Source organism: Perca fluviatilis, chromosome 18 (assembly GCF_010015445.1).
Source record: "Perca fluviatilis chromosome 18, GENO_Pfluv_1.0, whole genome shotgun sequence".
Classification (NCBI taxonomy): Eukaryota; Metazoa; Chordata; class Actinopteri; order Perciformes; family Percidae; genus Perca; species Perca fluviatilis.
In genome coordinates, this window is record NC_053129.1 from 33,150,336 (window position 1) to 33,174,705 (window position 24,370).

The 24,370-nt window shown below is 39.6% G+C and overlaps 1 protein-coding gene across 6 annotated transcripts in view; it reads right to left on the bottom strand.

Moving 5' to 3' along the window:
• Positions 1–24,370, bottom strand: part of LOC120546933 (sorting nexin-14-like) — a 41,214-nt gene that overhangs the window by 15,814 nt on the left and 1,030 nt on the right. For 3 of the 6 annotated variants that reach the window (XM_039782191.1, XM_039782194.1, XM_039782190.1), the window contains exons 3-16: positions 22,409–22,529; positions 21,513–21,586; positions 20,545–20,623; positions 19,822–19,865; positions 19,634–19,721; positions 17,254–17,338; positions 15,050–15,206; positions 13,651–13,726; positions 11,791–11,835; positions 11,538–11,636; positions 8,923–9,037; positions 5,933–6,088; positions 4,308–4,432; positions 2,409–2,467 (exon numbers count right to left, since the gene is read on the bottom strand). In XM_039782191.1, coding sequence (XP_039638125.1) covers positions 2,409–2,467; positions 4,308–4,432; positions 5,933–6,088; positions 8,923–9,037; positions 11,538–11,636; positions 11,791–11,835; positions 13,651–13,726; positions 15,050–15,206; positions 17,254–17,338; positions 19,634–19,721; positions 19,822–19,865; positions 20,545–20,623; positions 21,513–21,586; positions 22,409–22,529 — 1,323 coding nt within the window. The remainder of the gene's footprint in view (positions 1–2,408; positions 2,468–4,307; positions 4,433–5,932; positions 6,089–8,922; positions 9,038–11,537; positions 11,637–11,790; positions 11,836–13,650; positions 13,727–15,049; positions 15,207–17,253; positions 17,339–19,633; positions 19,722–19,821; positions 19,866–20,544; positions 20,624–21,512; positions 21,587–22,408; positions 22,530–24,370) is intronic. The other 3 variants (XM_039782195.1, XM_039782193.1, XM_039782192.1) reach the window with 2 other exon arrangements.

Here is a 24,370-nt window from a genome sequence, read left to right on the forward strand (position 1 = left end):
GGCTTTTTTCATAGAGTTTTTTTTAATTGAAAATTATTTAAATTGAACACTATATTAACGTTTTAAAGTACTTAAATATATAATAAGCAAGAGAAAGTGTGATATTTTGAGATCCGTTTCGGACCTACAGAGGGAAAATATTTCAATCAACACATTAAGTGGAACCAAAATGAGGAACCGAAATTTGCATTCTAATCCGGTCCGATTCCTACCAGTTGCGTAGGAACCGGTACACAAACTTAAAATCTCATACTCATCACTATTTGCTTTACTCTCGGGTCGAGTGGGTCTCCCTCTCAATTAGGTGTTGGATGCACTGGCATCTTTTTATTTATAAAGCAGTACTAGGATTACTTCCTCCTTATTTGAATGCTTACATCCTCCCGAGGTCTGCAGGGACATATCACTTGCGTTCACAGGATCTGTTTTTATTGTCAGTCCCTAAAGCCCGCACTGACTTTGGCAAAAAGGCTTTTAATTTTGCAGCACCATCTGCATGGAATCAGGTTCAGAATGAGCTACAGTTGAAGGAGTTGGTCTCACTTTATTCTTTTAAAAGGCTTTCTAAAAGATCTTGCAGAAAGGCAGTCTGTCTGTCATTGTTTTTAAATTGATTTTAGGACCCAGATTTTCTTCATGATGACACTGGTGTTTGAATATGATGAGTGAAAGTGTGTCTATGTTTTTATTTCGTTATTGTCTTTGTATTTATTGAAACCAAGCTGCTGCCACTTGCCAGGACCCTCTTGTAAAAGAGATTTGTAATCTCAAGGAGTTTTTTCCTGGTTAAATAAAGGTTTGAATGAATGAATGAATAGTGGAACCGGGTTTTGGTACCCAACCCTAGTCTTAGGGAACTTCTGCTGTAAATTATACAAGCATGAAGAAACTCAAATATGTTTTAAAATGCACCAGGTTAATGTTTACATCAAGAACTGACCCCCAAAAGTTTGTTAAAACCACTTCTTACTTATACATCCATGGTGAAAAGGCAGATTTTAAAACATGGATTTCTGGTGGAATGTGATTCATGTGATTCATTCATATTATTTTTGATTCATTCATAGTAATTTTTATATTTTATTTGATGTTTTCTTTTATCTGTTGTTTTGCAAAGATACTGGTTGCGTTTTCTTTTCTTCCAGAGTACATGGGGGAATGTGCAAAGGGAGATTCAAATACTTGAATATGGATAATAAAATGGACTGGATAACTCTGAACAAGGAGATGTTCAGATTCCATCAACACTACACTGAAAGTTCAACACTGCGAAGGAGCTGCAGTGGATACATTCTTATGTTTTCTCTGACATATATACGTATATTTGCATGAATATTATTTACTTTTGTCATATTCTTTTGTATTAAACAGTTCGAAGAATAATGTTTTGTTGTGGGATACATGTGGATACCTCAGATGTTTTTTATGTTTTTTGACAGCGGGGTCTAGGTAAGGCGAGGTCCTTTTACAGATCTGATGATTTGATCAGTCAGAATTTGGACATTGTTTTGATTTTATTTTGATTTCTGAGGCTGTCATATGTATTCGATTACACCAAGACATTACAGGAATTGATAAAAAGATTTTTAATTGATCTGGAGTACTGAAGGTGGTCGCTTGGGGCAGAGGGGCCGTGAGAGAATGTTCCTGTCTAGATTGATTGATGGATATTTGGGAAGAAAGCTGCCAGACAGGTTTTTCGCTCTTACACTCCATAAAATGTTTGTTTACATTTCCTGACATTGTTCACACTCTATGAAAATGTGTGTTATTGCTAAGGTTATACTACAAGAAACCTGATGTAATGGAAATTGTTATTTTGTAATAATGTTACTCTTTTTGTTTCGAGACTTAATTAGTCTCGAAGGGGGGAAATGTAGTATCTGGACTTCTAACGGACTTTTTATAAACTTGTCTTAAGTTTTTGGTAACAAAGATGGCATGATGAACCTTGCCCTACTTTCAGAGGACACCTCTCTGGAGACATCTGGAAGGTGTTATCAATGGGGCCCCCACGATGTTGAAAAGAAGGCCAGTTGGCTTGAAGCCATTGGTCAGTTATCGATCCCACCCTAAGTTATGAAGAATAGATATACCATGTTCAAACAAAGAAAGCCAGAGTGACTTTTTGAGAATTGGGAAAACAGGTCCTCTCCGAGCTCTGCAGAGCTTGTACATGATGCTGATTTCTTGGATGTGAATAAACCTTTATAATCAAGAAACAGTGTCGGCGGATTCCTCTCCACATAGCATTACAGCATCGCCACCGATTACACCACACTGGATTTTATGAATCGATATGGTTTTCAAGAAATACAAAATCTTACATTTGAAAGCCCAAACATTGAGAACAGAGGAACTTGCACATACCAAATTAACTTAACAACAATCTAGCCTATATCACAAACCTGTTGATTCTTGAGTTCCTTGCTGGAGACTCAGCTCCCCGCAGCAGGTGTCTGAAGTACTGCACAACAAAAGGAAACAATGTACCAGTACATAAAAGTTTCAAGTCTGGAGCAAATATGATTAGATAAACTATATGAGTAGTGCTTCACATAAGTGCAAAATACCAAAATTAGAAACTTTCTACATAATCCCCAGTAAGAGAGTGTCAGATAGAGAGCCACAATCAGTTATCAGCCAAATAAAACACGGATACAGATCATCTGCAAACTACCAAAAAAAATGGGCTGATTATCGGTCTAGCCCTAGTTTTTGTGTCTCTTTTTGGTCATTTTTGTTTTCTTTGGGGTTGTTTTGGGTGTCTGTGGTCACTTGGCGTCTCTTTGTAGTCTGTTTGTGTCTCCTTGTAGTCTGTTTTTCTCTCTTTGTAGTCTGTTTGTGTCTCCTTGTAGTCTGTTTTTCTCTCTTTGTAGTCTGTTTGTGTCTCCTTGTAGTCTGTTTGTCTCTCTTTGTAGTCGGTTTGTGTCTCCTTGTAGTCTGTTTGTCTCTCTTTGTAGTCGGTTTGTCTCTCTTTGTAGTCGGTTTGTCTCTCTTTGTAGTCGGTTTGTGTCTCCTTATAGTGGGTTTATGTCTCTTTGTGATAGTTTTGCGTCTCTTTTATACATCATTTTGGATGACTGTTATCACCATATCTGTGTCTAAAACGTTAGACACAGATAATAAATAAATAACACTCAAAAAGCTTGAAGACTAAACTTGTTAAAGAAGTCCAACTACAATTATTAGATTAGTCTAGAGAGAAAAGTCTTTTAGTGAAATTCATTCGGCTTAGGTGCTGCACATTAACCTTATAATGGCCGGGAAAACTCTGCTCAAGTAAAAGTGTACTTTAGGTATCAAAAGTAGAAGCCTGTGTGGCCGGGTTGGCTCCGTGGGTAGAGCGGGCGCACATAAAAATGGAGGTTTATGCCTTGAAGCAGAGGTCCAGGGTTCAAATCCAACTTGTGATGATTTCCTGCATATCTTCCCCCTTTCTCACCTAGCTGTCCTATCCAGTAAAAAGGTGGAAAAGCCCAAAAAAAAAAAAAAAAAGAAGCCTGTCACTTACATTATTACATATTCCGTTGTTGATGGAGCAATATTTTCTACTTAACTATTTCATATAATGTTGGGTCATTTAATCAATAATAACACAACATATTTTATACTACAATCATATTATTTGTTTGCAAAAATATAAATCTGAGTAACTAAAGCTGTCAGACATTTTTGACATGTCAAAGAAATTCATCAAGTGTTTGTCTTTCATTTATATGTCGATATGCTTTCTTATTTTGTGTGATATTTTCTGTATGACCCTTTCGGTTTTCTTTTAGGTGTGCGAAATAAGTTTCAATCACTCAAGATAGTAGTTGAAGCCGTTAAAAGGACAATATTTCTCTGGAAAATGTAGTGAAGTACAACTATAAAGTCACGTTAAACAGAAATAAGCGGAGCACATGGATTTCTGTTGGGTACTTGAGTGAATGTACTTTGTTACTTTGCAACATTGCCAAAGACAAATCTATAAAAGTCTAAATATGTCACACAGAACCTTTATTTCTACTCTCCGACATTGGTAAAAATCAGATGTACATGCTATATATATGTATGTATACATCCCTTAGTACATTGATGTGGATTTTTTATTTAGTATCTTTTATTTTATTGTCCATATCATTCATTTGTTATTTTATGATCCTGTTTATGATGTATGTTGTGTGTGATGTCTTTAAGCTACTGGGACCTTGAATTTCCCCTTGGGGATCAATAAAGTATCTATCTATCTATCTATCTATCTATCTATCTATCTATCTATCTATCTATTATCTATCTATCTATAAGAGTTTTTGAGGCCTTACTTCATCGCTGTGACAGAACATCGGGGTGAAGACTCTCTCCAGCAGCGACAGGACGTGTTCGTACGCCTCAAACAGGCAGCGCATCGTCTGCAGCTTCACCACGCCGCTGTACGGACCTTTAGCAACTGAGAGGGAGACAGCGTCAGGTCAGACTGCTTTCTCTTTAGAAAGTTTACACTGGCAAGGCTTCAACGCTAAGGGTTTTTTCCATGCTGTCTGGCAAGTAAAACTAAATTCTACTTGCCCAAAGTCGATTTTTACTGGCCCCTATCAAAAAAGAATTCAGAAGAAAGACGTCTTGATTTTGTACGTCTACATTAGTGTATGTTCTTTGGTTGTGGTTTTTACATAAGATGTTACATGTTTCTACCACACCCTCACATGTATATTTGTATTTCTTCAATGTAATCTGCTTTTCATGTTTTGTGATACAAATAAACTAAACGTCAGAAAAAAAAAAAAAAAAAGAAAACGTCAAAAAAGCGACCAAAAATATCAGGAAAAAAACTTTACCTTATCTCTGGATGCAACGTAACAGGGAGGAGAGTAAAGATGGAAAGCTCCTAAAGCTTAGTTTCATATAAATGCACGGATAATTTGTTGTTTTGTCGTGAGTGAAAAACAATATTGACATTGTAGTTGAAAAAGGAGCCTCATATAAGAAACAATACTAAAATCAATAGATGCGTTCATTCGCAGATCGACTCTTTTTGACTGTTAAGATGGCGGAGCGGAAAGACCAACTGCTAAAGTAAGTTGTTCAAAACACAAACAATGTTCTCAATGCTGAAGTTCATGTGTAGCGCAACTGGTGATACTTGAAGAAAAGTTTCGAGCCTTCTTAGTGGTTTAAAATGTTGATTTTGATGCGATCCTAGTAGTGTCCCTAGCTCTCCCATTGAAATGGCCATTTGACCAAAAACGATAATATATGGTCAATCTTAAAGGTGCCAGTAGGTAAGCCTTATAAAACGTTCTGTCATATTTGCTGAAACTGACCCTATGTTCCAGTAGAACTACATGAAGCAGGTCATTTAAAAAAAGAATCCAGCTCCTCTGTCACCACCTACAGATGCACCAATAAGGGCGGGCGTGTCAATCACTCAGGCACACGCATTCATTCTCCCTCGTGGGGGGCTTAGGGGGACAGTTTTGGGCTTTAGCAGAAAGGGGGAGGGACTGAGAAGTTGTCGATAGCCAAAGAATTTGAACAAGTCCTGGATCTTCACAATCCTACCTACAGCACCTTTAAAAGTGGTGGTGTTTCCGTCCTAATTATGCTTTTAAACAAAAGTTTGACTCGGATATATTCACAAAAATACCCTAGGTTGCATTTTGGCCAGAGTTATGCTTTAAGGTCCCATGAGGTCCACCGGAAGGGGCGGGACTTTGCCGCTCTTTTCTGATCAACTGTCTACCCAGAAGTGATTTTTGTGTTTGCGCAACGTCACTGTAATTCGGTTTATAAAGTCACGGAAGACATTTTACAACTGTTATACCGATTGTTATGTGCAGAATTTTTGGGGTGCACCTTTTAAAAGAGATTTCCATCGCCTCAAGTGACCACTGGAAAACAAAATCGGTGGAGTTTATCTGCACTGACAGCGAGGTGTACGGCCTCTTACTGTTCCTGATCTCCTCCACGATGAAGTGGTCGAAGCTGATCTTGTCGATGCTTTCGTCCACGCAGTAGGTCTCGTAGATGTGCAGCACCTCGCCGTGTAGACGCTGCAGCTCAGAGTCGCTCAGATCCGGACTCAGGATCTTATCGTTGAACTCCTCTGGAGGAAACAACCACAGGTTTTATACACTCAGACGTGAGACAGAATTTACGTTACAGGGTCGAATGGTTGCTGCTGAACAAAGCTGCCACATCTCGGTTTACGTTCTGTCAGTAGTTAAGGCCTTAAAATATGTAACAGCAAAAAAAAAAGATCCTCTCGAGAAATCTTTCCTAAAACATGCTAAGAGCGTTTCTGTAATACTAAAATTGCTACAAGCTTGCTTGGCTTTGAAATTTGAAATCAAGCCAGCCTAGAGCATTAAGCTTCGGATATACATGTGCACGACAACGTGGTATCATGACTTTGCGTAAACCTTATCTGGATGCATTTTGAGCTATCCACGTGTTTGTCTACGCTGTATACAGCGGATGTAAACATACACACCACGTGGCGTCGCCAACCAAAAAGAGGTTGGGCTTAGGAAAAGAACATTGGGAAAGGCTTTAGTAACACAAAAAAACGACAAAAACACGACGGTGATCAACGTTACACGCTTAGGCAAACAATAAACGGTTGGGTTTAGGAAAGAAACATTGGGGAAGGCTTAAAAAAAAAAAAGCCACATGCAGGACGAAAGTCCTTTCTTTTACCCATCCACCAGCCCAACCAACCTCCCTCTGCGGACTTCCGTCCTTTCATACTACTCTCTACGGCAAAAATCCACACGTAATGTAGGTCAATGGAGGCAGAACAGCGTTGAAAAACACGCTAAAAAGCGATTATGCGTCTTGATAACAAGCCAAAATGGCATACAAATTGGCGTGTCATACATACGCCACTTTATGAGATCAGTCTGTGCATGGTGTCCGTAGATGGCGCGCACTACGAGCATGCACGGAGATGTTTATGTTCAACTCGTTGTTCGTTTCAGTATTCTGTGAAACACCAGAAGGCATACAGACAACATAATCTGTGATTAAGCAAGAAGTAGTAGAGAAGAGAGGGGGATTAGAGCAAAGCAGACTGCCTGGCAACAGAAGTAAACACACCCATGACTCACCGACGTACCACCAAACATTACATTTAACTACTCTAAAGATTAACTCCAAATCTAAATGACTGTCTGCCTCCAACACGGTTAACTCTTTCCATGAAGCCGTTTTTTTTTGTTTTGTTTTTTAAGCTTTGACAAAACGATCTCTCATGTTTTTTCACACTCTCCAGCAAAATGTTTCTTCTTTTCCCAGTGTGGTGTCTCTCTCTGAACACATGTTAAGGCTGTTTGACTCTCTGTGGTCTGTACATGAAGAATCACAGAGATGTACAGTAGAGGCGAAAGTTGGCGTGGTTACAAAAAGATTCAGAGGTGCATGACCACGTGCTGCGACAGCTTGCACAGCCTTCGCTGGAAATGACAGCTGTGGTGGCACCTCGCACACCGCGGCTACCATAAACTACGCAAGCTTAAGGGTCCCATCTTGCATCTGGCGCAGCGCAAAGCCCGACGCAAGTTTCTTTGCTATTTTCAGACCGACGCAGTTGTCTGTTTCCCATCCAGCGCCCGCTTCGTTTAAATAGCAAATACACCTGTGTCCAACTGTGGCCCATGGGCGTGCTGGTCTTACAGGGAGGTGTGTTCAGGTGCATTCTGGGCGTGCTGGTCTTACAGGGAGGTGTGTTCAGGTGCATTCTGGGCGTGCTGGTCTTACAGGGAGGTGTGTTCAGGTGCATTCTGGGCGTGCTGGTCTTACAGGGAGGTGTGTTCAGGTGCATTCTGGCCGAATCTGGTAAGAAAAAAAAAAAAAAAAAAAAAAAAAAAAAAAAAAAAAAAAAAAAAAAAAAAAAAAAAAAAAAAAAAAAAAAAAAAAAAAAAAAAGGAGGGAGGGAAAAAACAGCGGCCCACAATTTAACACACAGGGACACACAGCAGCACACACACACATAGAAGATTACAAATAAAAATATTACGGTGTAAATCCTCCATCATAATAGCAATGCTCCAAGGTCCAAACGCGCCTGGCTTTTAAAGGGAATGGGAGATGATCTCTGATTGGTTGATTGCATGTTACGCCCAAAACACACCTCTGATTAATGAAGACACTAAGTACAACCCTTTAGAACCAGGCGCCCGGCGCACGAACCCTTTTTTACCGCCGTCAAACTAGCAAAAGTGGATTTGGACACGCCCTAAACACACCTGCACCAGGCACTTCACAGCGTGCGTTAGATGGTTAAAATAGGGCCCTAAGCATCCCTGTGTATGCTCATTGCTCCCACGCGATCTACGGATGCCCGTGCCACGGCGTCTTGCGCACGTATAAACAGAGCTTTACGTACAGTACAGGCCAAAAGTTTGGACACACCTTCTCATTCAATGAGTTTCCTTTTTTATTTTCATGACTATTTACATTGTAGATTCTCACTGAAGGCATCAAAACTATGAATGAACACATATGGAATTATGTACTTAACAAAAAAGTGTGAAATAACTGAAAACATGTCTTATATTTTAGATTCTTCAAAGTAGCCACCCTTTGCTTTTTATTAATAAGGGAAATAAATCCACTAATTAACCCTGACAAAGCACACCTGTGAAGGTAAAACCATTTCAGGTGACTACCTCATGAAGCTCATTGAGAGAACACCAAGGGTTTGCAGAGTTATCAAAAAAAGCAAAGGGTGGCTACTTTGAAGAATCTAAAATATAAGACATGTTTTCAGTTATTTCACACTTTTTTGTTAAGTACATAATTCCATATGTGTTCATTCATAGTTTTGATGCTTTCAGTGAGAATCTACAATGTAAATAGTCATGAAAATAAAAAGGAAACTCATTGAATGAGAAGGTGTGTCCAAACTTTTGGCCTGTACTGTATGCCGGTTGTTCTTACCGACGGTGAGGCAGAACTGCAGCACGTGCACAGCTCCTTCCTGCTTCAGGAAGTTCATGAAACGAAAGAGGAGATCCTGCTGCTCCCTGATCTCCTTCAGGTCCAACTTCAGCACCTGCACGGCCACAGGGAGACGTTTAGTTATGTACAGTACGCATATTTATTTATTTATTTATTCATTCATTCATTCACTTCCTGTGTGCAATATGCCATTTCTATTCATCCGCACCCTATTTCATCTGTATGTATAATTTTTATTTTTTACCTGTCTGTTTATAATAAGGCTGTTTATAGTGTACAATAGTGCTGTCAGTTAAACGCGTTATTAACAGCGTTAACGCAAACCCATTTTAACAGCGTACATTGTTTTATAGTGAGATTAACGTTCTTTTTGGCCTAGCAAACTTTGTAGTTTTTTTCACATGCTGTTGCAACAACTAGTAACGTTAGAAAAACTACAACACCACACCGGATCTAGCTAAACAGTAAACTAGTACTAGTTAGTAAACACTAGTACTACTAAACAGTAGTACTAGTTTACTAACGTTACGTTTTGAGTGGATGGCGTGAGACGCCCAAATGGATGCCAATAAGATTCTGAATGGAAAGTTTACTTTTAAAAAGTTGCCAAATGGTTCCATTGAGCAATGTCTGGAGCGCCAACAAGGCAGAGCCTATTACTGGCATGGATGACTGTCCCCAGGAATGGTGAACACATGTAGGGGCACACAGTGAAATGGCCCGGTCTTGCACTTAGCAAGTAGGTAGTTAGCAACACCGGCCACATCAGCTCCTTCTGAAAGGTCGTTTTCACTGTCTGGGCATGTTGTACAAAAGAAGCGAGCTTCCCTGTTGTCTGAAAATGTGAACAGGCTTTTCTGTCTGAGTAACTGGCTCAAAGCAAAGAAGTAGTAGACTTACCTTTTATTGGTAACCGTTACTGTTCATTCTTTCTGAAATAAGAGGCTGGGTTGATGAGCCTCTGGTGTATAAAGAGCAGTAGCCTGACTGCTATGTTCAAAGCAAACTTGAGAAAAAGAAAGTATTAAGCCATGGTTTAACTGCACTATAGGCTGAGTCCTAGTTTACCTTACATGTGCACTTTGTAATTTGATTTTGTATCGCCCTGTTTTGATCCCTCAGAGAGGGCTGTTGAAGGGGCTGTTTGTGTGACAGTCTTTTTTTCACCCTTTTATTGATAGACAGTGTTAAATTGTCTGAGAGATTATTTGCTCCAAGTGAGAATGTTAATTGAAATTGTGTGAAATTGAACACTACAGTATATGCCAATGTTGTTTTCAATAAAAAAACATTTGCACAAAGCAAGACGATCCACTTTTCCTTGTTAATAAGAGCATTAAAATGAGGAAAAATAATGGGACAAAAAGAAATCAAGGGACATTTAGAATAGATAAAAATTAATTAATTGCGACTTAACTATGACATTAACGCGATTAAATATTTTAATCGTTTGACAGCACTAGTGTACATATTAGTATTACTCTTATTTGATTTTTTTCTATTTCTTATAATACCTTTTGTATATTGTTTGAGCTGCTGTAACAAGGGAATTTACTCAGTGTGGGATTAATGAAGTCTCTTATTTTTAGGGTAACTACCGTTTTTTCAACCTGGACCCTATATTTCTGTTTTTTTGTGCGACTGACTGATGGGAACAACAATCTTTGACATTGGTCTAGTATTAAGTGTGAACGCTGTAACCGGCAGGCACAGACCGGGCTGTAATGTAACCCTATCGGGCAAATCGTCAATTTGGTCCACTAAAAGTCCTGTTTTTGCCACTGTCAGACTCCGATTATTATTCTAAGTGATCCCTACAGAGATAGACCTATAAAACATCTTTGAGACCTTTCTGTTTAACCAGAAACAGCTCTGAAGTCGCTAACGCTAAACCCACCAGACTCCATTTAAAAAAATAAATGGGACTTTTAGCGTGTATAGAGCCAACATATTTCCAAATGTAAAATTAGTAAACTATGTGTTTATTTCAACCAAAACTAGAGTTGTGTTGGTTGGAAAAGTGAAAAGACGATCCAAGACGGCTTTTCATAGTTTTATTTTGTTTCTGTCGGCTATGAATGAAGTGTGTTTTACGATGCTAAAATTACCGCTTATTTACATGGAGTCTGGTGGGTTTAGCCAACGCAATTTCGCGGATGTTTTTATGTTTAAAAAAAGGATCTTACGGTTTAACAGAAAGGTCGACCTCCTTAGAAAGCCTTTCCATAATGTTGTCAGACACTTAGAATAATAATCTGAGTCTGTCAGCGGCAAAATGAGCACTTTGTGAACGTAAATACAAGCTGCACAATTGTCCTATTAACTTAAATTGTAGCTTGTTTCTACGCTGCCGACTGCAGCCATCTAACTTAATACTGGACCAATGTCAAAGATTGTTGTTCCCATCAGTCACAAACACATAGAAACATAGGGTCCAGGTTTAAAAAAAAAAAAAACGATAATACACTGTATGAGAAATGGTGATTTTTCAGAAGCATCTATACAAGGTAAGAAATATTTCCTCATTTTATTTTATTGTAATAGAAATCTGTCAGTCTATAGTGACACGCTCACGTTCTCAGGGAGTTACTCACAGACAGCTTTTTGTTGCTGACGTCTGCATATTTCTGTAAAAATGGAACCAGGACGGACGGCGGCTCTGTTGGCGTTTCTGGCTGGAGATACAGAAGAGACTAAGATGAAGAGATTTTTGTTAAAAAAAAAAAAAAAGAAACGAAAATTTCAATGTTTACAAAGGTGTGCTTTCTTTTCCCAACTGGATATACAAAGGTATTCAGGTTAAAAGTCATGGGATCAGTATTCCTGATTCACTTTTTTTTTACTTACCGGAGTGTTATCAACAAATAGCAGCACCATGAGGTTCACAGTATCCTGAAAAAACAAAGAGAAACAGCATGTTTTAATTAGAGATGTTCCGATACCAGTATCTGAAAAGTCTCCGATACTGCCCAAAACGCTGGTATCGGTAAGTAAGTACTAGTTTATGCACCGATCCGATACCACGTAATTTAGCCCCGAAGAAAATCTACTTTAACCCGTCTTGTCTTCCTGTCGACCAACAAGCAACTTTTTGTTTTTCTGGATCTGTATCGGAATTGGTAGCTGGAAGGACCCACACAAACACACAAAATAAACACAAGTGACTATTTGTTTTGATTCAATTTTAGCACTCACAATTTCCCAGACACACACACGACCGATGAAGGATTTTTAAGGCCGAAACAGATACAAATATTTGATGATTTAAAAATCCGATATCCATATATATATATATATATCCATATATCCATATATCCATATATATATATATATATATATATATATATATATATATATATATTTTCCCTAACATTAGTTATTTGTAGTTATTTATGAGTCCTCACTAAAATAATATGATAATGCAGTTAAAAAATAATAGTTTGTTTTATTGTCTCAACAGAACAGAGGAACATCAAAATATTAAAGTTCTGATAAATAAAATGTATAAAAATACAAACTTAAGATATGAAACTTAAAGTCCTTTGAACAAAAAGACAATAACAACTAAAAAAACTAAGTGTTGCCAACAGGGAGGTCGTAGAGCGCCCTCTGGTGGACAAACTATGCAACGCCAACACTCCCAACATGGTTGAAGGGGATTTCTTCCGTTTTTATTTTATTTTTATTATGTACTTAACAAAAAAGTGTGACATAACTGAAAACATGTCTTATATTTTAGATTCTTCAAAGTAGCCACCCTTTGCTTTTTTATTAATAAGGGAAATAATTCCACTAATTAACCCTGACAAAGCACACCTGTGAAGGTAAAACCATTTCAGGTGACTACCTCATGAAGCTCATTGAGAGAACACCAAGGGTTTGCAGAGTTATCAAAAAAGCAAAGGTGGTGGCTACTTTGAAGAATCTAAAATATAAACATATGCGCAGTTATTTCACACTTTTTTGTTAAGTACATAATTCCATATGTGTTCATTCATAGTTTTGATGCCTTCAGTGAGAATCTACAATGTAAATAGTCATGAAAATAAAGAAACACATTGAATGAGAAGGTGTGTCCAAACTTTTGGCCTGTACCGTATATTATTAACAAAATGTGTGTATGTGCTCGATGCAAAAGAGCTGTGTTAGTCATTGAGAAAGTGGTTAAAAGCACTCCGGGTGACCTCTGATCCACAGAAAGTTAAGTCATAAAAATAGTTTTGGCTCTTATGGCATAGAGGTGCATTGTTTGAAGGTTGCAAGAACGGAGGAAGTTGCACCACACGGAGGCCCCGACCTTGGCATGTGTGCGTTTGTGTGTGTAAGATAACAGTTTCTGCCTAAGAAACAGGAAGACACCCCCCTGTGAGGAGAAAATAAAGACACAGGGACAGCTTTGATCGAGGCACTCATTGGAGACTTTGGTGGACCGAGCTTCGACTTTATGTCTGTCGCTAGGGAAACTTAGTCTCCGTTTGTGAACCCACAGCTGTGTTGTAACTCGTATGCTGGACTCCGTAAACTTTGCTTAACTGAACTCTTCGTGTCAGATTGATCCTTGTGTTCTGGTAATCTTATACCATCCATAAGTCCGATGTAAGAAGGCGCGGGAATTAATAAATTGGAGCCAGATATAAAAAAGGCCTTAGGGCCTTATTTTAGACATAACTCCCTCTACAGTTGCAGCTCTAATCCTGTTGTACTTACAGGGTCAGCCATGAAATCCATGGTTGGTAACATGACGGATCCAGCCATCACCTCCCGCAGCAGCAGAGCCAGAGACCTGAACAGAGACGACACATAACCAACAGTTAGGGCTGCACAATTTACAGAATATTAACCTCAGTCACAATGTTGGCTTCCTACAATTAAATGTGTATGATCTTTAAAAAGTGTGCTCCGCTTATAGAAAACGCTAGGGATAGAGCTCAACAGTCCAACCCACAGCAGGTTCCGGAAGTAAAAATACAATGCAATTTCTCCATTGACAATTGAATCACGATCTGTTCCACGCTTCTGCAGTTAGCCTCCACCCGGAAGCTAACGGTAGTTTAGCTGACAGCAAATTCAGCTAACAGCTAGCTGACAGCTTGATTCAGTCTAAAATAACATTAACTCAAACTAAACACTGGGAAAAGCAGGCTACAGTTGACGTAACAGCCGTTGTATATTTTAACAGTTATTTTCAGGTTTTATTTGAAGGGGCTTTTAAAAGTTATTACATGCCGTCTCAGCTAGTGGTTAGTCAAATTAGCTGTTAGCTAAACTAACGTAGCTTCCTTTATTTAGTGGTGCACGGTGGTTTATGGGATGAGTAGTTCCTTCGCTCTGAAATGAAAATATGTACATACAGTCTTGTACCTTTGACTTTTTTTGGATTTTCTGTTCCGTTTTTTCACTCAAAAATATATGTTGTGTGCTTATGAGTCACGTACCGTCTGGTTAGCCTAAGCCATGGTCTGAAACTCAATATATATACAGATTTTTCTATACGTCAATGGGAGAAATGAATGGGACATTTACTTCCAGAACCCAAGGTCTTTCGGAGGAGGGGCGGGACTGTTGAGCTCTATAGATTATGACTGAACACTGACGAGCAAGGAAAACAACCATGATGGCTGCAGCTGATTGGACGACCGTGTCACGTGGGTCTGTCTGCGCCGGGATTTCAAAACAGACCATAATGGCAGCTCGTTGGGAATAAGCTCTCTTATTTTATGAAAATAGTTCACAGAAAAACATGTTTCTGAAAACACTTTAAGCAAGAAATAGGCTAAGCAGTTGCTGAATCTGTCTTCATTTCAGATCGACAACGGTGAGTTTAAAAGATTTTCTTCAGCTTTTGAGAGGCGGCGAGCCGAGGCCGGTGCTCCTCATTTGCATAAAAGTTGGCTGGATTCAACTTTATGCAAATGAGGAGCAAGAGACTCGACGCCACGCTTTTACAAAGTCCCCGCGACGCTACCAGAATGCACTGCTTGGTTGCTCCCATAGAAATGAATGGGAAGAGTTTGAAATGACGCCGTCACTGGACACACACCTTTAGCTTCCTTCCCTAAATAGAGTGAGTTAGTAAGTCTCGGTAGTGTGGTGTGCGTCAGCCTACCTGCAGTCTGTTGCTTTGGGCGGCATGACGTAGGGAAACAGCATCTCAGTCAACTTCCTTAGGTAGAGCAGCTCGTCTTTTCTGCTTTGCAGAGCGATGTGAAGGTCGGCGCCGTACTCATCCAGAGCGGCCTGTTGTAAACCCTCCACGTTCTTCGCTGGAAGAAAAGGAAAAGGAACAGGGGTTTGAAACAAGCCCCAATTTAACCGTGTGTGCAGGCATCATAGGTGTGCTCTGGTACTTAAACAACGCTACTACGCACTACTCCCCTGCACGAGTGAAGATAAACCAAAACGTAATAAATAGTGCTGTCAGTTAAACGCGTTATTAACGGAGTTAACGCAAACCCATTTTAACGGCGTCCATTTTATTTTATCGCGAGATTAACGTTCTTTTTGGCCTAGCAAACTTTGTAGTTTTCACATGCTGCTGCAACAACTAGTTACGTTTTGAGTGGATGGCGAGCGCGAGACGCCTGAAATGGATGCCAATAAGATTCTGAATGGAAAGTTTACTTTTAAAAAGTTGACAAGACCAAAGTGATGCGTGTGTTTTGTCGTTGTGAAGAGGAGGACAGTATTGAGCAAGGTCTGGAGCGCTACAAGGCAGAGCCTCTTACTGGCATGGATGACTATCCCCAGGAATGGTGGTCCACACATGAAGGGGCACACAGTGAAATGGCCTGCTATGCACGCAAGTAGTTAGCAACACCGGCCACATCAGCTCCTTCTGAAAGGTCATTTTCACTGTCTGGGCATGTTGTATAAAAGAAGCGAGCTTTCCCTTTTCTGTTTGAGTAACTGGCTCAAAGCAAAGAAGTAGTAGGCTTACCTTTTATTGGTAACCGTTACTGTTCATTCTTTCTGAAATAAGAGGCTGGGTTGATGAGCCTCTGGTGTATAAAGAGCAGTAGCCTGACTGCTATGTTCAAAGCAAACTTGAGAAAAAGAAAGTATTAAGCCATGGTTTAACTGAACTATAGGCTGAGTCCTAGTTTACCTTACATGTACACTTTGTAATTTGATTTTGTATCGCCCTGTTTTGATCCCTCAGAGAGGGCTGTTGAAGGGGCTGGTTGTGTGACAAAGTCCTTTTTTCACCCTTTCATTGATGGACAGTGTTACATTGTGTGAGAGATTATTTGCTCCAAGCGAGAATGTTGGTGTGAAATTTAACACTACAGTATATGCCAATGTTGTTTTCAATAAAAAAACATTTGCACAAAGCAAGACGATCCACTTTTCCTTGTTGACAAGAGCATTAAAATGAGGAAAAAATAATGGGACAAAAAGAAATCAAGGGACATTTAAAATAAATAAAAATGTGCGATTAATTGCGCGTCAACTATGACATTAATGTGATTAATCGAAATTAAATATTTTAATCGTTTGACAGCACTAATAATAAACAGTTTGAGCATGGCACAAACACGAAGATTACAACATGTTCTTGCCGAATAAATTTGTTGCATTATCACAGGCTAGTCCTTACATTGTAACTACCGTTTTTTTCAACCCTATGTTCCTATGTGTTTGTGTCTAAGTGACTGATGGGAACAACAGTCTTTGACATTGGTCCAGTATTAAGAGAGATCTCTGCAGTCGGCAGCAGAGAAACAAGCTACAATGTAAGTTAATAGGACAATTGTCCAGCTTCATAAAGTGCTCGTTTTGCCGCTGACCGACTCAGATTAATATAGTGTCTGACAACATTATGGAAAGGATTTCTAAGGAGGTTGACCTCAGGTAAGATCTTTCTGTGAAAGAGTAAGATCCTTTTTTTAAACATAAAAACATCCGCAAAATTGCAATTGCTAAACCCACCAGACTCCATGTAAATAAACAGTAATTTTAGCATCATAAAATACACTTCATTCAAAGCCGACAGAAACAAAATAAAACTACGAAAAGGCGTTTTGGGTCGTCTTTCCACTTTTCCAACCAACACAACTCTAGTTTTTGTAGAAATAAACACATAGTTTACTGATTTACATGTAGAAATATGTTGGCTCTATATACGCTAAGTATTGCTTTCTAGCACTAGTTTTGGGAGGTGAAACTTTCACTACATCTAGATTTTTTTCAGCGTAGCTTCAAGTTGTAAATGTAAAACCTACATTAATATAAATGATTGAAAGAATAAGGTATATAAATAATTAAGTTAATTAATACTTTAAAATTTTAAGATCAGGGACGTGTGCGTACCTTTTTCCTGCGCGGTTACAATAATTTCAATATGCTTCATTACAGCTTTCATCACTTTGTCCGCAAACACGGCAGGAATATCAACCTGCAAACAAGTAGGGCAACATTAGTGGAAGAAAAAAAACAGATTACACACATTTTGGGATTAATAGACACAATAATAAAGCATACATTTCAAGCATATGTCGGTCTGAGATCCAGTGGGAACGTGGAAGCTCTGGCAGGATATCTTGGTGTTATGAGACCGGGGAAGCTCCTTTAAGGAACAGCTCAGAGCTTAGTGTGTACATGAGACAGAGTGTAACGGTGTCAGCGCTCAGAGCAGACAGCTGTCGGCTATCAGAGCTGAGAATACATCAGCAGTTTACTTGTTAAGTGGTAGTAAATGTCCAGTGTACGTAGGGCGGTTTTTTTCCAACTTTTTCCAACTTCAAAAAAGACGCTCTGAGCTGCAGAAAAAAATGTCGGCGGTGGCGTTTCAAAAAAACTCTCAGGACTTTATTGAAAACATGGTTTACTCCATACAGGATTATAATGTAAAACAGACGCAGCTTCAAAAATATATCATATATATCATATATTTAAGAATTTAAAGTGGCTATATGTAACTTTCAGTTTGTGTTGATTCTAGCGGCTGCTTTGGGCGTAATTTATGGTGTGTGGGCTTTTTCTGCATGGACGTTTTTGTAGCGTTTGATTTTTTTTTGTGCTTTTTTGTCATTTTTGTTGCCTTTTCGATAATTTTTTCAACGTTTTTGTGGTCGGCTTTGTTTAGGATTTTTAATTTTTTTTTTTCCAATCAAGACATTTTGGTCTCTTTTTCTAAATGTTTTTGATGTTTTGTGCTTTTTTTCAATACAAGCATACTAGAGTGCGGATACGACCGATGGGACCTAACAGGCCGGGCCATGTTCGGACAGATATTTAGAAATGATTTTCGGGTTCGGGTCGGGCTCGGTCACATCAGCGCGATAAGGCATTTGTTGTAAAATGGTGCTGCGGCTCCTTTAAGAGAGCTCAGTGCGTGTGTGCAGAAAGAGAAGCAGACGTTTAGATGCTACCGGAGCAGAGTTGGTGGAATAAGTTTAAGATTTGTACACAGTGTGGTGTCAGACTGAAAGCCGAGTTCAGTCATTTTCTCACCACAAACACGAGTTTAACCCTGGAGGTAACGAGTCTCCCCTGGTTTTCTGACCACGGGCGGAAACAAAGCGATCAGGAAAGGCTAACACATTGAACATTTAAAACAGCTTACTGTGTAGGCGCTCGCTTGTGTTAACGTGCGCTTGTTGCCCCGTGTGCGCTGATGAGCTCATCTGTTGACATTTCTGAATGCCTTCCTACAGTCGCTTGATAAAAGCTTTCCACACAAACAAACGTACATGTGTCATTAGTATGAGAAAATAAAATGAGATTTTAACTGTGTCGGGCCAGGACAGAAATATCTTAAAGCGCCCATATTATGAAAAAAATCACTTTTTCTGGGATTTGGGGTGTTCTTTTGTGTCTCTGGTGCTTCCACACACATACAAACTTTGAAAAAAATCCATCCATGCTGTTCTGAGTGAGATCTGGTTTCTGAATGTGTCCTGCTTTCAGTCTCCTAGTGAGCTGTTCAAAATCGGCTCGGACTGTGACGTCACAGTCCGAAATTAGCTGGCTAACCACAACCGTTAGCTCGTTAGCATGCTAACCGTTAGCATTAGCATGCTAACGCTAATGCTAACGCTAGCACGCTACGTCGTTCTCAATAGCAAAGCACTGCTACAACACACACAAGTTCACCATAATCTACAAAAGAACTACTTACATGTGTGCCCTCATTTAGAAGAAGAAGATCCTGCCTTGTAACTGACTGAAGTTGGAGAAACAGGCTTTCTTTTACTGTCTCTAGAGCTAGCTAGCTGACATAATCTACATCTGAACTACTGAGCATGTGCGAGTGCAATCAAAGCTAGTACAGAAGAAGAAGAAGAAAAGAGGTCTCACTCTGTAGCTAAAACAGAAACCAGGTGAAAAGAGGATCTGCAGCAGTGAGAGAGAGCTGTGCAGTACAATAAAAATATGGTGTTTTTTGAAAATTAAACCATGTAAACCTATTCTGGTACAACCTTAAAATACAGTTATGAACCTGAAAATGAGCATAATATGGGCGCTTTAATGCCTGTCGGGCTCGGGTCAGGTTCGGTTACTGCTCTGTCGGACGCGGGCCGGGCTAAGACAGGAAAATGCGGCCCGATCAGCACTCTAATGCATACTGCATACATGTCCCAGGACAGTTGGAGATCTGAACCCCCCCCAATGGTGAACCCAAAGTCACGCCCTTGGTTACAGCCTTAAATATGTCTCTTCTTCTTTGTTAAATATATATATAACAAACCTTCTGAGCCCGGCGGACAAGCACTGAAGCGAAGAAGCGGAAGGTCATCCTCACTTCATCCACACACGCCTCGTCATCTGTGATGTCCCTGAAAACCAAGAGGAAGGAGTTTAGAACAACTTCTCCATGTGTGTCTGTCAGAAAAATTACTTTCGTAAGACAATAAAATACTAGTGGGTTCCTCTTACCTGTACCACGGGTACACAAAGTTCTCCAGAACCAACTCAAACACCTTCAGGTCGGACACAGCACACGTTAGAAGAGGTTAGGAATGAAACCTTAAGGCTATGTTCACACAGCGTCTGATTTACATTTGAATTCTGTTTTCAAAAAAGTCATGAGAGCTTTTTTAAACGCCACCGCCAACGTTTTTTCCTGCAGCTCGGAGCGTCTTTTTGAAGTTGAAAAAAAAAAAAAAAACAGACAGCCAACCAATGACAAGCGAAGTAGCCAGACTGGTCACAGCGAGTTATATGATATCACCGAGTACAGTGCTCTCTCTCTCTCTCTCTCTCTCTCTCTCTCTCTCTCTCTCTCTCTCTCTCTCTCTCTCTCTCTCTCTCTCTCTCTCTCTCTCTCTCTCTCTCTCTCTCTCTCTCTCTCTCTCTCTCTCTCTCTCAGCGCCCTATAGTCAACATTTTCTTGTCAAAAAGACACCAAGTGTGAACATAGCCTACGTGATGACAATTCATATATGTCAAGAGTTTAATTACAATTTTACAGACACACATAACCAAAATGAAAATGTGACTTTGTAAGTAAATGTCAGAAGATAAACAGATAACTGAAAAAAAGATGAAAAGTATGTTTCTAAGTTATATTGTCAGTATAATATCCACATTTTTCTGAATAAAAAAAAGAATATATATTTCAGGATAAAACGGTGGATATGCATCCATCCTCCGAGGTACCTCTGCTATTGAAGCGTCCACCTTTGAATGAACCTTCAGGTCCAACCATGGCTGATAGTTCTCAAGCAGCAGCGTCGGCCTGGAAAGAACCCAAACATTATCGGGACGTTATCAGTGTTTGCATCTTGAACGTGCTTGGGAAAAAAAAACAGAGATTATGAGATTATTAAGTATGTATTTCTGTGTATGTACTTTGAGAGCGACAAAAATCCAGAGTCAAATCTCTTTCCTTTGTTCACACTTACTTGGCCATTAAAGCTGATTCTGATAAAAACTAACCGTTTCAAGGAGAACAGAGGTCATGGTTTAAACCGCCTTTTCTCAGTTCTTTAACACAGTGGTTCTCAAATTGGTGTACGTGTCCCCCTAGGGGTACTTTGGAGGACTGCAGGGAGTACGTGTCCCACTAGGGGTACTTTGGAGGACTGCAGGAGGTACGTGCAAAATGTTTCTCAGTTACAAGGCTGTAGTTACTTTTTTTCTCTCCAAGTTTGTCGCTTTTTTCACAGTTTTTGGAGGTTGTTGCCTTTTTTTGAAGGTCTTGTCTCTTGTTTTGACCTAGTCTTCCTAACGTTTTTTTTCTACTGTCTTTTTTTTGTTTGTCGCTTATTTGAATTTTTTGTCCCTTTTGTCGCCCTAGTGTTGCCTTAATTCTTTCTGGGTTTTTTTTCTGAAGTTTTAATTATTATTTTCAACCTATTTTTGCCTTCCTTCCTTCTTTTTCCAAGTTTTTCTCTCCTTTTTTCATCATCATCTAAACGTGTTCCAGGTCCAAGGCTGTTGTTCAGTAAATCTATCGCTGACATCGCTGTATTCTTCTTCTTTATAGAGACTTTTTTGTTCTACCAAACATTATTCGCGCTGGTTAGGGGGTATATGGCTAAAATAACTTTTCAAAGGGGGAACATTATTGAAAAAAGCTTGGGAACCAGTGCTTTAACACATCGATCAGAGCTGATTTAACGTACCGGTGACGGCTGCACTTGATCTTCCCACAGACGGCACAGCTGTGGCCCAGAGGAAACAACTCCTGCTCCTGCTGCTGTAGGAGGAAGAAAAAGATCCACGCATATCCTTAATCTGTTATATCACACACTATAAACTCAGGGTTTTCCCCAGAAAAGTTGTTTAGCCCGGTGACAAGTGTCTATTTTTCGACGAGGGCCCCGGCTGGAGCCCGGTCCCAGACTGATGGTGGCTTTAATGTAGAGCCCACTAGTTTCTGTGGTAAGACAATCGCGAAATCGAGAATTTAAAAAAGCTTTAAGACAGATTCCATAGAGCCGTACATTAAGTCAGTGCTAAAAGATAACCTGAGATTTGAAAATATGACTATGTCTACGTTTCAGAGCTGCCCCGCTGTAACTGTAGTTTAAAAAAACTTCTTAAAAATACATTAAAATAAAATCCCAGAGATGTAGGCCTGGTGGAGGGAAGTCTGGCATTGCCTCTGCTAAATAGTCTCAGGAAGGAACTTGTTTTGGTGGAACATGTGTACGTTCAAAAGTAGTTTTAGTCGTGCGACAGAAAACTCAGATTGGACAGATAGTCTAGCTAGCTGTCTGGATTTACCCTGCAGATATCTGAGGAGCAGTTAACCATAGTCCTCACAAATCCACCGGAGGTTAGAACGCCAACACAGAGACAGAGGAAGGGGACGGACAGCCGATCTTCCGGCAGCAACGGAGCAATCCCGGAGGTGGAACATCGTGGATATAGACTAGGTGGGGGGCTGCATAACACTGGGGGAAACCCTGAGACTCCACACTTGATCTGTGTGTGCAAACACAACACTGCTCCAGAAACTGATATCAAACCCGGCTTCACGTACGTCGCAGCTCAATGTGTCGGATGTCTGACTTACTTTCTTCCTCGGCTTCACGGTGAAGAAGATATTCGGGACAAGGGACTCCGGTCTGAGAGAGCAATAGAAAGTGACGACGCCAGCCAGGAATGACCAGAAGACCATCAGGATGTGTATATACCTGGAGGGAGATTATTACAACAGCATTAAAACAAATTTAAAGTAACAAAAATAGCTGCTCATGTGGCCGGGTTGGATCAGTGGGTAGAGCAGGCGCACATATACTGAGAGGTTTATGCCTCCACGCAGAGGTCCAGGGTTCGAATCCGACCTGTGACAATTTCCTGCATGTCTTCCCCCCCCCCTCTCTCTCCCCTTTCTCACCTAGCTGTCCTGTCAAAATAAAGGCGGAAAAGCCCAAAAAATAATCTTAAAAAAAAATAAGATAAATAAGTATCAGTGTTAAATGTATGGCTCCTGTCTGTGTGTATTTGACTTTTAGATAAAGTTGTAACTTATATTATCCCTTCCTAAGGGCCACATTACATCTCTTGTTTTTGAAAAATCGAGTGATCATTTCATTCGTGTTTCACGCCAAAACACTGACGGGGAAAATGCTACACATTCTCAGGTTCCAGCTTCTCTTGGTCTTAAGATATATTCACATCGCTATGTTCTGGTTTTAAAAACAAATATCTTCTGCTACGTTTCCCCCCTCTCATTCCCCCTGCTCTGGCGTTTCCCCCTCTCATTCAGACCCTTAAAAACCAAAACGTAGCAGTGTATATGTAGACTTATACAAAACTAAATTGAATAGGTTTGTGTTTAGGACTTTTGAAAACAAGACACTTGAAGATGTCACCTCTGCAAAGTTGTGATTGCCATTTTTTCACTAGTTTTTGACATTTTCGTAATCAAAAAATGATTTCTTAAAATAACAGATAGATGTTCTAATCATTTCAGCTCCACTTTACATCATTACAGTGATGCATATTGAATCAAAAAGAAGATTTGTTTGGTTTTATAGCCTGCACTTGCACTGCAACTGAAGAGTCAATTTAGTCTGCTTCTATCACATCTACACCAGGTCAGGATCAAAAACTAACTGAACTTTTACAATCTGGACTACATTACCCCAGAGAAGCCAGAGACTCTTTAAAACACAGTTTTAGATTTGGGAAAACTTTATTATATTTGTGAAAATGCAAAAAAATAAAAAAAGACAATTTCACATCTAGACCACATTGGACCAGGTCCAGGTCCAAAACCAACTGTATTTAGACATGATTACACCCCAGAGAAGCCAAAGACTCAGTTTTAGATTTGGGAAAAAAATGATTCTATTATTTTACTTTGAAAATCCCAAAAAGTGGAAAGATCACTTTTTGTTTTCTGATTTTTTTTTCATATCCAGACCACATCATACCCAATATAGACCCAGCAACAGCTGTTAATTACAGAAGTTAATACTGTTTCCCTCCGGTGAAAGACTGAAAAAAAAGATAATGTCACAGAGTTGTAAACACGTTGTTTTCCTGTTGCAGTGTATTGCGAATGACATCAACTGACAGGAAGTTAAAGTATCATTCTGTTTTGTTTTTCAACCTGGACCCTATTTTACTGTGTCTTTGTGTGTAAGTGACTGAAAGGAACAACAATCTTTGAAACTGGTCCAGTATTAAGCGAGAACACTGGGCAAATGTGCATCGTCAATTTGGTCCACTAAAAGTGCTTTATTTTGCCGCTGACAGACTCAGGTATTATTCTAAGTGTCTGACAACATTATGTAAAGGATCCCTACAGAGATAGACCTTTTAAACATCTTTGAGACCTTTCTGTTTAACCAGAAACAGCTCTCAAGTCGTTAGCTCTAAACCCACCAGACTCCATTTAAAAAAACAGGACTTTTAGCGTGTATAAAGCAAACATATTTTCACATCTAAATCGGTAAAACTATGTGTTTATTTCAACCAAAACTAGAGTAGTGATGGTTGGAAAGTTGGAAATACGACCCAAAACGCA